General features: G+C 63.1%; 1 protein-coding gene across 1 annotated transcript; it reads right to left on the bottom strand.

Annotated features, from left to right (window-relative positions):
• Positions 1-612: 612 nt before the first annotated feature.
• On the bottom strand, positions 613-12,256 carry ZNF687 (zinc finger protein 687). Its single transcript, XM_050330504.1, is given in 12 exon segments — positions 613-1,413; positions 1,707-1,848; positions 2,121-2,233; positions 2,932-3,222; positions 3,503-3,665; positions 4,478-4,654; positions 5,293-5,471; positions 7,147-7,841; positions 7,844-9,058; position 9,111; positions 9,192-9,480; positions 12,108-12,256. Coding segments are annotated over 11 exon segments (3,711 nt in total). The 5' UTR covers positions 9,462-9,480; positions 12,108-12,256; the 3' UTR covers positions 613-948.
• Positions 12,257-12,554: the final 298 nt, after the last annotated feature.

The following is a 12,554-nucleotide window of genomic DNA, read 5'->3' as shown; positions in this document are numbered from 1 at the left end:
AGTCTTTTCTGGCTGGTTTTTTTTTTGGTTATTTTTCTTTTTTGGGAGGGGGGGATGAACCTGCTGATGGGGAGGGTCCCCCCTGGTCCCAAAACATCCCGAGGAAGAGGAGCAGCCAGGAAATGAGGGAAGGAGCCCCTCTGGTTTCAGTCCAGAGCGGGATTTGGGAGCAGAATTCCCTCCTTTCCTTCCCCTGGAGAGCAGCACAATCCCGGTTGGAATGTGGGGAGAACCCCCCCCTTTCTCCCAGAGGCGGTTTTTTTTGGGGGGGGGTTGTTATTCCTTTGCCAAAGGGAAGTTTCCTCCTCCCCAGGGAATGCCGAGCGTCCCGGAGCGATGGCTGATCCCAAGTGACGGACGAGGGACCTCTCGGAGGGGCTGATGGAGCCCAGCCCCGTCCCAGGAGTCTGGAATCGCCTCCTTCCCGCAGCTCCCAACACAACAAATAAAAAAAAAAACAACAAAAACACATCCAAAAGGGAAAGAAAACCGCAAAAAAAAAAAAAACCCCAAAAACCAACCCAAAAAAGGTGGATTTTGATGTGATGATGTGGAAAAGCCTCCCCTGGTGGTCCCGGGTCCTGCCCAGTGCAGGGAATGGGCAGGGCGGGAAGGAAGGTCCCTCCCGGAGCAGGGACAGGGAGCAGCCCCTCGGCGAATCCGGACGTGGCTCCTCCTCTCCCAAATCCCCCAAAACTTTGGGGTGGAGCAGATTCAGGCACAGAGTCAGGACAGCTCGGCCCATCCCGGTTCTCCTCTTCCCAGCTCCTTCATCCCAGCGGGATGGAGGGAGGGGCAGCCCAAGCCCCCTGCTGTTATTTACACCGTTCCCACCTGGATCCCGTGGGAATTCCTGGGGCTGTTCCACGCCCGTGGGTCCCGGAAGGTGGTGGTGGTGGTGGTGGGAGGGGAATTCCAGAGGGAATTCCAGAGGCCGGGAAGGCTCCCTCAGTTCTCGGGGCTGTTGTTCTGCCTGGCCCTGATGAAGGCCATGCCGTGGGTCCTGAAGTGGGTCTTGAGGTTGAGTTGGCTGTCGAAGCCCCTCCCGCACACCTTGCACACCAATTTCCCGTCGGCCGCGCCCTGGGACCCCCCTTCCCGGGGGCTGCGGGGCCCGGGGTCCTCCAGGTCCCCCGCGCCCTTCTTCTTCTTGTGGGTGATGAAGCGGTGGCGGTTGAGGGACACCTGGGAGGTGAAGCAGAGCCCGCACTCGCGGCACTGGTGGGAGCTCTCGTCAGTCCGGTGCTGCGGGATGTGCTCCTGGAAGTCGGACGGGCTGCTGGCCAAGTAGCCGCATTTCCGGCACCTCAGGGGGGCTTTGCGGTCGCCCTTGGGGGTCTTGGAGGGGGTGGTGCTGTCGGGCTCCTCGCTGCACGAATCGTCCGAGGAGAGCTTCCTCTTCCGGCCCGACACCTGCGGGAGGGTCCGAGAGGCTCTGGGGAGAACCGGGATCGGGAGGAGCCGACACCGGGATCCCCTTGGATCGAGGGCTGGGGGGGCACCAAGAGCTGGGGAATCCCACCTAGGGATCCACCCGGGAATCCCTTCCAAAGGGTTCCAGTTCCCACCCCCTTGGTGTCCTCCCGCCCTGGGGCATCTCCCACGAAGCGGGATGGGACATTCCCGCTCTCCTGCAGGACATGGAGTCAGGAGCGAAGCAGGACACGGCCCCAAACCCTCCCGGGGCCCCCCTGAGCCCCCCCTACCTGGGAGGGGCCGCTCCCAATCCGGGCGATCACGACCTCCTGGCTCTTCATCTGGTCCGTGACCTTGATCCCGTGCCGGACCTGGATGTGCTTCTCCAGGATGAGGCGGCTGCTGAAGGTCCGTTTGCCCTCCGTGCAGTACCTGGGGTTGGGCAGGACCTCGGGAAGCTCCAGCACATCCCCCCCTCCCCCCACAAAGCCCAGCTGGATTCCCTGGGAATGCTGCTCTGCCATCCTGACCCCCAAATCCAGCCCCAAACCTGCTCAGGACCGAAACCCCGGAGTCCTTTCCCACGCGCTCCGTGCCCGTCCTGCAGCTTCCTCTCCCCCACTCTTTTCCCCCTCCCCAGATCCAACCTCCCCCCAGCTTCCCCATCCCAGTTTTCCAGCCCCAGGAAGGAGCTGTGGGGGTACCTGCAGGGATAGACCCGTTTGATGCCCTCGTGGTTGACCCGGACGTGCCTGCGCAGGCTCGGGGCGGAGCAGAAGGAGCGTTCGCAGAGGTGACACGGGAACTTCTTCACCGACTGCGGGGACACCACGGGGTCCCTCAGGTGGGGACCAGGGCAGGGGGCCGGGATCCCACTCCAGGGGATGGGGGAGGACTCAGATTCCCCAATCCCTGCCCATCCGGGATAAGGGAGCACCTCGTGATGACCCCGCCCCTCAAACCTCGACCCTGGGGGGGAAGGATCCCCATCCCTGCTCTGTGCCGGGACATTCCCTGATCCTAAAACAGCCCTGCGGGAGCTTCTCCTGGAAGAGGAGGTTCCTGGGTGAAATCCCACCCAAGGGAATCCCAGGACAGGTGGAATCCCATCCAAGGCAATCCCAGGACAGGTGGAATCCCAGGACAGGTGGAATCCCAGGACAGGTGGAATCCCCATCCAAGGGAATCCCAGGACAGGTGGAATGCCATCCAAGGCAATCCCAGGACAGGTGGAATCCCAGGACAGGTGGAATCCCCATCCAAGGGGATCCCAGGACAGGTGGAATCCCATCCAAGGCAATCCCAGGACAGGTGGAATCCCATCCAAGGCAATCCCAGGACAGGTGGAATCCCATCCAAGGGGATCCCAGGACAGGTGGAAATCCCCATCCAAGGGAATCCCAGGATAGGTGGAATCCCCATCCAAGGGGATCCCACCCAAGTGGTCTCCTCCCCAAGGGGCTGTGGACACCCCCCAACATTCCCTGCCCGCATTCCCAGGCATTCCCAGCTCACCTTCCCGTGGTCCTTCTTCATGTGGGACACGTACTCGTCCCGCTCCGGGAACCAGGAGTGGCAGACCCCGCAGGTCCAGCCGCTGCCCTTGGATTTGGTGCCGCTTTTCCTCTGGAAGCGGCTCCTCTTGGCCTTGCGCAGCTCGGGGGAGCTGGGGGGCTCGTCCTCCTCCGTGGAGGACGAGGATTCCTCGGACAGCTTGGACACGGGGGTCTCCAGGGGCTCCTGCTTCGGGGTCAGCAGCACCTTCCTGGCCACATCCTCCTTGGCCTTCTGGGGCTGGTGGGTGTTCTGGGGAGGGGAAGGGGGGGGTTGGGGGGGTTGCTCCAGCAAGGGGGGTTTTCCTGAGGGAGCTGAGAAGGGAATGCTGCCCATCCACAGTGGGAATTTAAAGGATCAGCTCCTCCCAATCCACAGGGCAGGGGGTGCTTCCCACGGCCCAGCTGGCACCACCCGTGCCGGGCGGGAACCCCTCCCTAAAACCCATCCGAGCGCTCCCAGCCCTGGGGGTGGTGACACATCCCGGTTTTCCCGGGTTTTTTTTTTTCTTCATTCCCAGGGGGGTCCTGACCTTGAGGTGCTCGAGCATGGTGCGTTTCTGGGCGAAGAGCAGGGGGCACTCGGGGCACTTGAAGACGCTGACGCGCTGGGGCAGCAGGTGCTGGTCGAAGTGGGCCGAGAGCAGCGGTTTGTGCGTGAACACCGTGTCGCACATGGCACACTTGTAGATCATCCTGGGGGGGAACACAGAACACCCCAGTGGGACAGGAATCCTGGGAAAAACAACCTGGGAATCCCCCTCAGAGGAAGGTGGGAGTTGGGCTCTTCCCGAGGTCCCCGCCCAGGGAGGAGGATCCCGGTCCTTGGGAGTCACGGGGGGGTTGTTCGGGTGGGACTGCCCAGTCCTTGAAGTCATGGGATTGTTCAGGTTGGATTCCCAGTCCTTGCAATCCTGGGATTGTTCAGGTTGGACTGCCCAGTCCTTGAAATCCTGGGATTGTTCAGGTTGGACTGCCCAGCTCCCCACAAACATGGAATTGTTCAGGTTGGACTCCCAGTTCCAATTCCTGCAATCCTGGGATTGTTCAGGTTGGACTGCCCAGTCCTTAAAGTCCTGGGATTGTTCAGGTTGGATTCCCAGTCCTTACAATCCTGGGATTGTTCAGGTTGGACTCCCAATTCCAATTCCTAAAATCCTGGGATTGTTCAGGTTGGATTCCCAGTCCTTACAATCCTGGGATTGTTCAGGTTGGATTCCCAGTCCTTACAGTCCTGGGATTGTTCAGGTTGGACTCCCATTCCCCACAAACACAGAGTTGTTCAGGTTGGAAAACCCCTCCGAGCTCACCGAGCCCAACCCTTCCCTCCCCACTCCCTGATCCCCATCCCCAAGTGCCACACCCACACATCCCCAGGACCCTTCCCAGGGATTTCAGCCCCACCCCTTGCCCCGGACAAGCCCCCATTTCCCACAGAGGAAATTTCCTTCCCAATTCCAGCCTGTCCCAGAGGATCCCTGGGGATGAGCCCCCCCAGGAGCACTCACTTGGCCTGCTGGTTGCTGAAGCCGGGGTGCTGGGTGTACACGTGGGCGTGGGCGCTCGGAGCTGACTTGAAGGCCATGGGGCAGATGGGACACTTGTGGAAAACCTCGCAGTGGGACGTCTGGATGTGGGACTTGATGGAGTTCACCCCCCCAAACACCACGGCACAGCTGGGGCACCTGGGGGAGAAGGGTGTTGGGATATGGGGAGGATTCGGGATGGGAGGAGGACACGGAGCATGAGGAGACCCAAACGGGGGGTTTGGGATGAGCCCCGGCCATGGCAGGCACCGGGACACAAATAGGGTTGGGAGCTGGGAAAATCCCGGGACACAAACAGGGCTGGGATCTGGGAAAATCCCACAGACACAGGGATCCAAACTGGTCTTGGGATCTGGGAAAATCCCCCCAGATCCCAGGACACAAACTGGTCTTGGGATCTGGGAAAATCCCAGGACCCAAACTGGTTCTGGGATCTGGGAAAAATCCCACCAGGCCCCAGGACCCAAAGCACAGCCAGGCCCGAACTCCAGCCTGGATCCGATCCCGGCCTCCAGCAGGGCTTGGATGCTTCCAGCTGGGACTGAGGCAGCCCAGGAAATGCCAGGAGGAGGGAAATTCCCATGGGATTAATGGGATGAGAGCAGAGAAAGGGGCAGGAGGACCACACTCCCCCCTCGGGAGGGGAGGAGAAGGAGCCCAGAACGGGATTCGGGGCCTCCCCCCGGTTGGAATTCCCGGGATTCGGGGCCTCCCCCGGTGAAATCCCAGGATTCGGGGCCTCCCCCCGGTGAAATCCCGGGATTTGGGGGCCGTACCTGTATCCCACCCTGCGGGAGAAGTGCAGACAGGACTCCTTCAGGTGGGCCTCGAAGTTGGCCAGCAGGAAATTCCCGCCGCATTCCGGGCACACGTGAGGGGGGCGGCTCCGGTGCATGCGCTGGTGAGCGCTGAAGCTGCAGCGGTTGGACATGATCATGGGGCACGTGGAGCACACCTGCAACGGGGGAACCCCAGGGGGTCATTCCCACCCGGAATGGAGGGATCTTCCGAGGGCTGAGACCGCCGGGAGCTCAAAGGAGCCCCCGGTCAGCCAAGCGGGAACGCCTGGGGTGTCCCGGGATTGTGGAGGAGGATCCGGGATCCTAAAGCAGGGGGGGATCCCTGAGGGTGTCTCTCAGCCCTTTTCCAGGATTTCCAGCCCAGGAGGATCCAGGATCCTAAACCAGGGTATATTCCTGAGGGTGTCTCCCAGCCCTTTTCCAGGATTTCCAGCCTGGATGGATCCCAAATCCATGTGTGCTGAGGATCAGCCCTGGAGCAGCTGAGGGGAGGGATTTGGGATAGATTAATTCCAGTTCCACCCTGGGATATCCAGGGAAAAGCTGGCAGGGAATCCCTCCCTGTGCCAGGAAAGACTCTGGATCCCTGGTTTGTTTTCTTTTTCCCCTTTTTTTCAGGAATAAAAGGTTCTCCAGGTTTAGGGAAAAGCCTCTGCTGGGGAAAAAACTTCCCAGAAGGCCCTGCCAGCCCCTTCCTGTTGGACTGCCAGGCTCAAAACATTTGGATATCTGGATTCCAGGAGCTGGAAATCTCCCACCACACCCACAGGGAGCAGGTCTGGGCAGGGATTTTTCCTGCCAGAGGAAAACTCCCCCCCCCCCCAAAGGAGGATGATTTTTCCCAGCTCCCTGTGCCCTTTCCCTGCTCCCAGCGTGGATTTCCCCCTTTTCTCTGTGTCCCAAACTCTCTGGGGCTTGGAGAGGGGCTGAGAAACCCTCCCAGGAAAGAGGAAAATCCTTGGAGAGCCCAGACAAAGACAGGGAATTGCTGGTGACCTTCACCCCAGCGGGGCTGGACTGGAACAGCAGCAGCTCCCAAGTAAACAGAGTTACCAGGAAACAGCGAATTCCTGGTGGGAAAGGGGGGCTGGGATGAAGGGAAAGGGAGGATGTGCCACAGGCAGGGAGGATGGGACTCCTCTGGGAGCTGGTTCAAGGTTAATCCCGGGCTTTTCCTGGCTAATTCCTGCCCTGAATCTCAGAGCTGGCTCTGGGAGGAAAGGGGGAAAGAACCATTCCCAGCCCAGGCCCTGGCTCGGCCTCCCTCTGCTCCAGGAGGGAATGACCTTGGAGCTGCTCTGCCCTCCCTGCACAGCCCTGGCTCCTGGATCTCCTGGATCATCTCCTGGATCTCCTGGATCATCTCCTGGATCACCTGCTCCCACACGGGCACAGACACCACCCCCTTGCCCCCTCCCCTCTCCCAGGTGTTCTCCCCCCCTGCAGGAGTTTTTTTGGGGGAGAGATTTGGTGTTTGGGGGCAGGAGCTGCTTGGACCTCCCCCTGGAGAGCCAGGGAATGTTTGGGGTGGGAAGGGACCTCAGGGACATCATCCAGAGCCGGGGCAGGGACACCTCCCAGCAGCCCAGGCTGCTCCAACCATCTCCAACCATCTCCAACCATCTCCCACCACCTCCAACCATCTCCAACCACCTCCAACCATCTCCCACCACCTCCAATCATCTCCCACCATATCTCATTACCTCCAACCATCTCCCACCACCTCCAACCATCTCCCACCATCTCCCACCACCTCCAACCATCTCCCACCACCTCCAATCATCTCCCACCACCTTCCCCCATCTCCCCCCACCTCCCCCCGTCCCTCACCGTGCTGCCGGCGCCGCCGGCGCTGCCGGGCTGCTGGAAATGCGCCGCCAGCCCGGCCTTGTCCTTGCACTGCTCCTTGCACTCCAGGCACCTGAAGCAGCTGTAGCTGCCCTGCTCGGGGGCCCCCCCGCCCCCCAGGGGCAGCACGGGCGGCTCCTGCGCCCCGTTGGCCGCGCCGGGGCCGTCCTGGGCCACCCTGCCCGGCGGGAAGGAGGCCACGGGCACCAGGGGGGTGATGTCGGGCTGGCCCACCATCTGGTCCAGGGCGATGGGGCGCATGACGAGGTGCGAGCACTGCATGACCAGCCCCTTGTCCTTGTGCTCGCGGGCGTGCAGCAGCAGGCTGCACTTGTTGAAGAACACCAGGCGCTTGGTGCAGTGGTTGCAGGTGACCTCGATCCTCATGCTGCGCCGGTCGTAGTGCCGGGCCAGGCTCTTCTCCAGCGCGAAGGCGTCGCCGCACTCCAGGCAGCGGTAGCCGAAGGGCGGCAGCGCCAGGCTGGCGTCGGCGGGCGGGTTCAGGTTGGGCTTGTAGGTGGGCAGGAGGTTCTTGCTGTTGAGGATCTTGTTGAAGGCCTCCACCAGGCTGGACTGGCTGCGGGAGATGACGGTGCCGGCCAGGGCGGGCGGCGGCGGCTTCTGCGGCTGCACCATCACCACGGCGGCGCCGTTCACCTTGGGGGCGGCGGCGCGCCGGCGGCACCGGCCCTGCCGTCGGCGCGGGGCAGGCTCTGCGGCACCAGGTTGATGATGTTCTTGGCCACGGCCTTGCCGGGCTTGGCGGGCAGCACCACGGCCTTCTGCTGGGCCACGCTGGCGGCGATGAGCATGGCGCTGCTGGCGCTCTGGATGGCGGACACGGGCAGCACCGCGCCCGGCAGCTTGGCACCCAGCTGCACGCTCACCAGCCTGGGCCCCTCCGCCGCCTTGGAGGGGCTGCACAGCTCCGGCCTGGCCGTGGGGGAGCCCTCCGGGGTCCCATCCTCCTTCAGGGCGGGCGCCGAGCCCTCCAGGGCCGGCTCCTGGCAGCTCTGCTCGGCGGCGCCTCTGGCACAGCCCGGCTCCGAGTCCGAGGACACCCTGGTGACCGTCCTGGTGATGCTGCCGCACGAGGTCTTGATGGTTTTGATCCTCACCTTGAGCGGCCGCGAGGAGCTGGAGGAAGGGGAGTCGTTGTTGTTGTTGCCCCCTCCCTGCTCCTCCTCGTCCTCCTCCTCTTCCTCGTCCTCCTCCTCGTCCTCGGCGCTGGACACGCTCTGGGGGCTCCCCACGCCTTTCTCCAGCCCTTCCCGCTCCTCCTTGAGGGAGAGGCCGTCCCTGGGGGTGCTGGGGGGCAGCCCCCCGGGCGAGGGGGGTTTGTAGAAGGGCTCCTGAGGGCTGGGGGGCGAGTGTTTCACCTCTGCCCCCGGCAGGGCGGGCTCGGGGCCGGGCCAGGGCGGCAGGGCCGGGTCCTCCGGGGGGTAACGAACCGTCACCGACTGCAGGTGCTCCAGGGGGCCGTCCCCCAGGCCCTCGGGGCTGCGCTCACGCCCCCCAACCTCCTCGGGGTCCGAGTCCTCCTTCTTGATGGCGGTGCCCGCCTGGCCCGGCTCGAAGGGCTGCGGGAAATTCGGGGGCAGCTTCTCGGGGCCCTCCCCTTTGCAGTCCAGGCCCGGCCCGGGCGACGGGGCCAGCGAGGGCACCGCCAGCCCCTTCTCCTTGGCCCTGCCCTCGCGGGGCTGGGGGGCTCTGTCCAGCAGGGCGGGCTCCTCGCCGGGCTCGGGGCCGAAGTGGGAGAAGAGATCCAGGGCCTTGGGGCCTTTCTCCTTCCCCCAGCACTCCCCGTTGGCCCCGTCGGCCGCCCTGGCCCCGCCGGGGGGGGACCGGGGGGCGTCGGCGGCGCCGAAGCCGTTCTGGAGCAGCCGGGCCCCCACTCCGTGTGTGCCCCCCACTCCGTGTGTGCCCCCCACACCATGACCCCCCACACTGTGCCCCCCTCCCACGCCGTGCCCCCCACGCCGTGCCCTCCCACGCCGTGCCCCTCCCACGCCGTGCCCCCCTCCCACGCCGTGCCCCTCCTTCCCGCGGCCGTCCAGCGGCTCCAGCTGCTCGGGGCACACGGTGTTCTTGACGATGACGCTGACGGCCGAGATGTCGGGGTGGGGCAGGACGTGCTCGGGGGGCCCCCCTGCCGTCCCCGCCGTGTCCCCCGGGCCCTGCTTGAGGGGGGGCTCGGGCTCCTCGTGGCCCGAGTGGATGGCCTCGTTGGTGTCGATGTCGGGGATGTCGAAGGCGGCCAGCAGGTCGTCGAAGTCCGGGGTCTTCATGTCCCCCATGGTGGGGAGGGGGGAGAGGCTGGAGGGGAGGGGGAGAGATGGAGAGATGGGAATGGGGGTGTCAGGGATTGGAGCTCCCACAAAATCCCTGCTGCCCTCTGCGCCCCCAATCCCGACAGCCCTGGCGCTTCCCGAGGTCGGGAATTGCCTCAGGGCGGAGGTGACACCAAATATCGAACCCAAACTGCTCCTTTCCGGGCTCTTTTCCCCACCAGGAAAAGCTGCAGTGCCGTTAAAAGCCCGGATTCATCCACCTGCTCAGTGCCTGGGTTTGGGACAGCGACCCCAAACACAGCACGTGGCTCTTTCCCTTCTCCCAGGAAAAGTTGTTTCCCTTCCCTTTTCCCTTCCCTTCCCTCTCCCAGACTCCTCCTTTCGCTCCCCCCCCCCCCAGGACATTCCAGGAGCAGCTCCAGCTGCTCCTCCCTCCCCACGGGGCTCAGGGACAACCCCTCTGTCCCCTCCCCAAAGCTCCATTCCCACCATTCCCACCCCACATCCCGAGGATCCTGCCCTTGGAGAACCCGGAAAAAACAAAACCCCCCCTGGGGGCTGCGTTTTCCCTGGGGAATTGGAAGGGTCCAAACTCCCCCCGGAGCTCCCCCGAAGTGCTCGTTTGAGCCCCGGGAGAGGCCGAGCTTTGAAATTCCCCCTCTGGAAGAGCCCCCCGAGCGATTCCCGAGGCCGGGACTATCCCCCCCCAAAAAAAAACCCGGCTGTTTTTAAAAAGCCGCTTTTCCCGAGTCCAGGGAGGGTTTTCCCGGCTCTTTTCCCGATCCTGGGGGGGATTTTAAGCCGGGTTTAAACTCCCCCCCCTCCTCCCTGCCCGGGGCCGAGGCCGCGGCGCTCCCAACGCCACGTGACGGGATCAGCTTCCCAGGAAACCTTGGACAAAGCCTGGCCCTGTGTCCCTGAGCCCAGGGAGCCTTGGGAATGCCGGGAATACAGCCAGGGAACCTGCAGGGCCGGGCTCTGGAAAAGCGGGAATGACCGGGCCGGGTTGGGCTGAGCGGAATTCCAGCCCTTCCAGCTGTTCCCTGGAGATCTTTGGGATGTGATTCCCTTGCCCCAAGGGCCTCTCTGCATCCAAGATCCCTGCTCTGGAAGTGATCCCTGCTCCCCAAAGCCCTCTGGCACCCAGGACAACAACTGGATTGAACTGGGTTATCCAATCCCAACCCCCCCAAAAATTCCCGGGGTTATCCAACCCTTCCTCCCCAGGGACACCTCCCAGAAAATCCTCAGGGATATTGAGGAGGAGAGAGAAGAAATTCCAAGCTTTTGGAGCACCTGGCACAGCTTTTCTCCCAGAAAATCCTTCCCAAGCTCTCCCAGACCCCACTGGTGGGGAGGGAAAAGCCTGGAAATCCTGGAAATCCCCCCCATCGTTTTTGGGGGAATTTCTGCAGCTCTTCCTTCCCTTCCAGGAGTTTGGAATCACTGGACAAGGATCCAGCGGGATCAGAGCCCAGAACAACCCCCCAAAACTCCCAAGCAGGGAGCAGGAAAAAGCCACTTGGAAAATAAATCGGGATTTGTTTGGGTGGATTTTTTTTTCCCCCCCTTTTTTCCTCCAAAAAAAAAAAAAAAGGGATGTCTCCAAATTCCCTGGAAGCAGCCCCAGGGAAGCTCGGGAAGGAGCTCCGTGCTGGAATTCCCTTCCCGGGGGGATCCCAGGGAGAGGAGCCGGGAGCCCCCTCCCCATCCCAAAATCCCAATCCCAAAATCCCACCCCCCCCCATCCCGGAGCAGCTGCCTCGTCCCTCCCCGAGGCTCCGGGCAGGGATTAAAATTCCCTCCGGATGCCGGGAATTAACAACTCCCGACCATCTGCCGACCCCTGGAGGCCCCAGCGACACAAACAAGGGGGGTGGGGGCAGATCCAGGGATGCTCCCGATCCCTGGGGATCATTCCCAGTTTTCTGGGACCTTCCCAGCCATCCCTGGGGAGGCACAAAGTCATTCCAGGCTCTTTGGAGCCTTTCCCACACATCCCACGTTCTCCGCTCCCACCAAAAGCCGGGGATTCCCGGGATTCCCTCTTCCCAAGCTTTGAATTTCCCGGGACAGCGAGGTGTGATCGGATTCCCTTCCCCCCCCGGGGAGGATCCAGCCCCAAATCCCGATTGGATTCCCAGGGGTTCCCGCAGAGCTCACTCCTCAAAAACGGGAGGAGCAGGAAAACTCCCCTGGGAATTTTGGGGCTCCAAAAACGAGGCAGAAATGAAGGTGAAGGATTTGGGGGGGGTCCAATTCCCACCAATTCCAAACCCCAAGATGTTGGAATAGCTGTGACCCCCCACCAAAAAAAAAAAAACAACCTAGGAGGGGGTGACGAGACCCCCCAAAATCCCAAAATCTCAGAGCGGGAGTGTCCAGGAGCCCTCCCCAAAATCCCAGCACGGCGAAGGGACCGAGAGCCCCCCCCCCAGTCCCAGAGAGGGGGGACCCCTGACCTGGGGGAGGGGCGAGGGGACCCCCACGAGTGAGGGGGGTCCGGGAGGGTTCCTGGACCCAGGGGTTCCCCTCAGAGCTGGGATCCCATTCCAGCCCTGGGACCCCCTCAGAACTCGCTCCCCTCAGACCTTCCCCCTCAGGCCGGATCCCCCTCAGGCCTCACCTCCCAACCCCCCTTTGCGGCGGTACCTGGAGCTGCGGGCGGGGGCGGCTCCCGCTGCCCGTTCCCTTTCCCGCTGCCCGTCCCGGATCCCGTTCCCGATCCCTGTTCCTGTTCCCGGTCCGATCCCGCTCCCGGTCCCGGTCCCGGTCCCGCTCCGGCCCCTCCGCGGCGCCGCTTCCCCTCCGCCACTTCCTGCTCGGCCCCGCCCGCCCCGCGCGCCCGCCCCGCCGCGCCATTGGTGGAGCCGCCCGCCACTCATCCCAACTCGCCCTTCTATTGGCTCGCGGAGCTGTCGCTCAAGGCGGGTCGCCGCAATTCGCACTCGCCATTGGCGGAGCGTTCCCCCGCGATCATAGGAGGGTGGAGGTGTCAATCACCACGCGGATCACACCCACGGCGATGTAGAGCTTCTGATTGGTTCTGGTGCGCGTAGAGCTCTCTGCTGATTGGCTAAAGGGTTGTCCATCAACTAA

The sequence above is a fragment of the Myiozetetes cayanensis genome, unplaced genomic scaffold (assembly GCF_022539395.1).
Source record: "Myiozetetes cayanensis isolate MyiCay16 unplaced genomic scaffold, myiCay2020 scf41, whole genome shotgun sequence".
Classification (NCBI taxonomy): Eukaryota; Metazoa; Chordata; class Aves; order Passeriformes; family Tyrannidae; genus Myiozetetes; species Myiozetetes cayanensis.
This window is presented reverse-complemented; position numbering and strand designations above follow the sequence as displayed.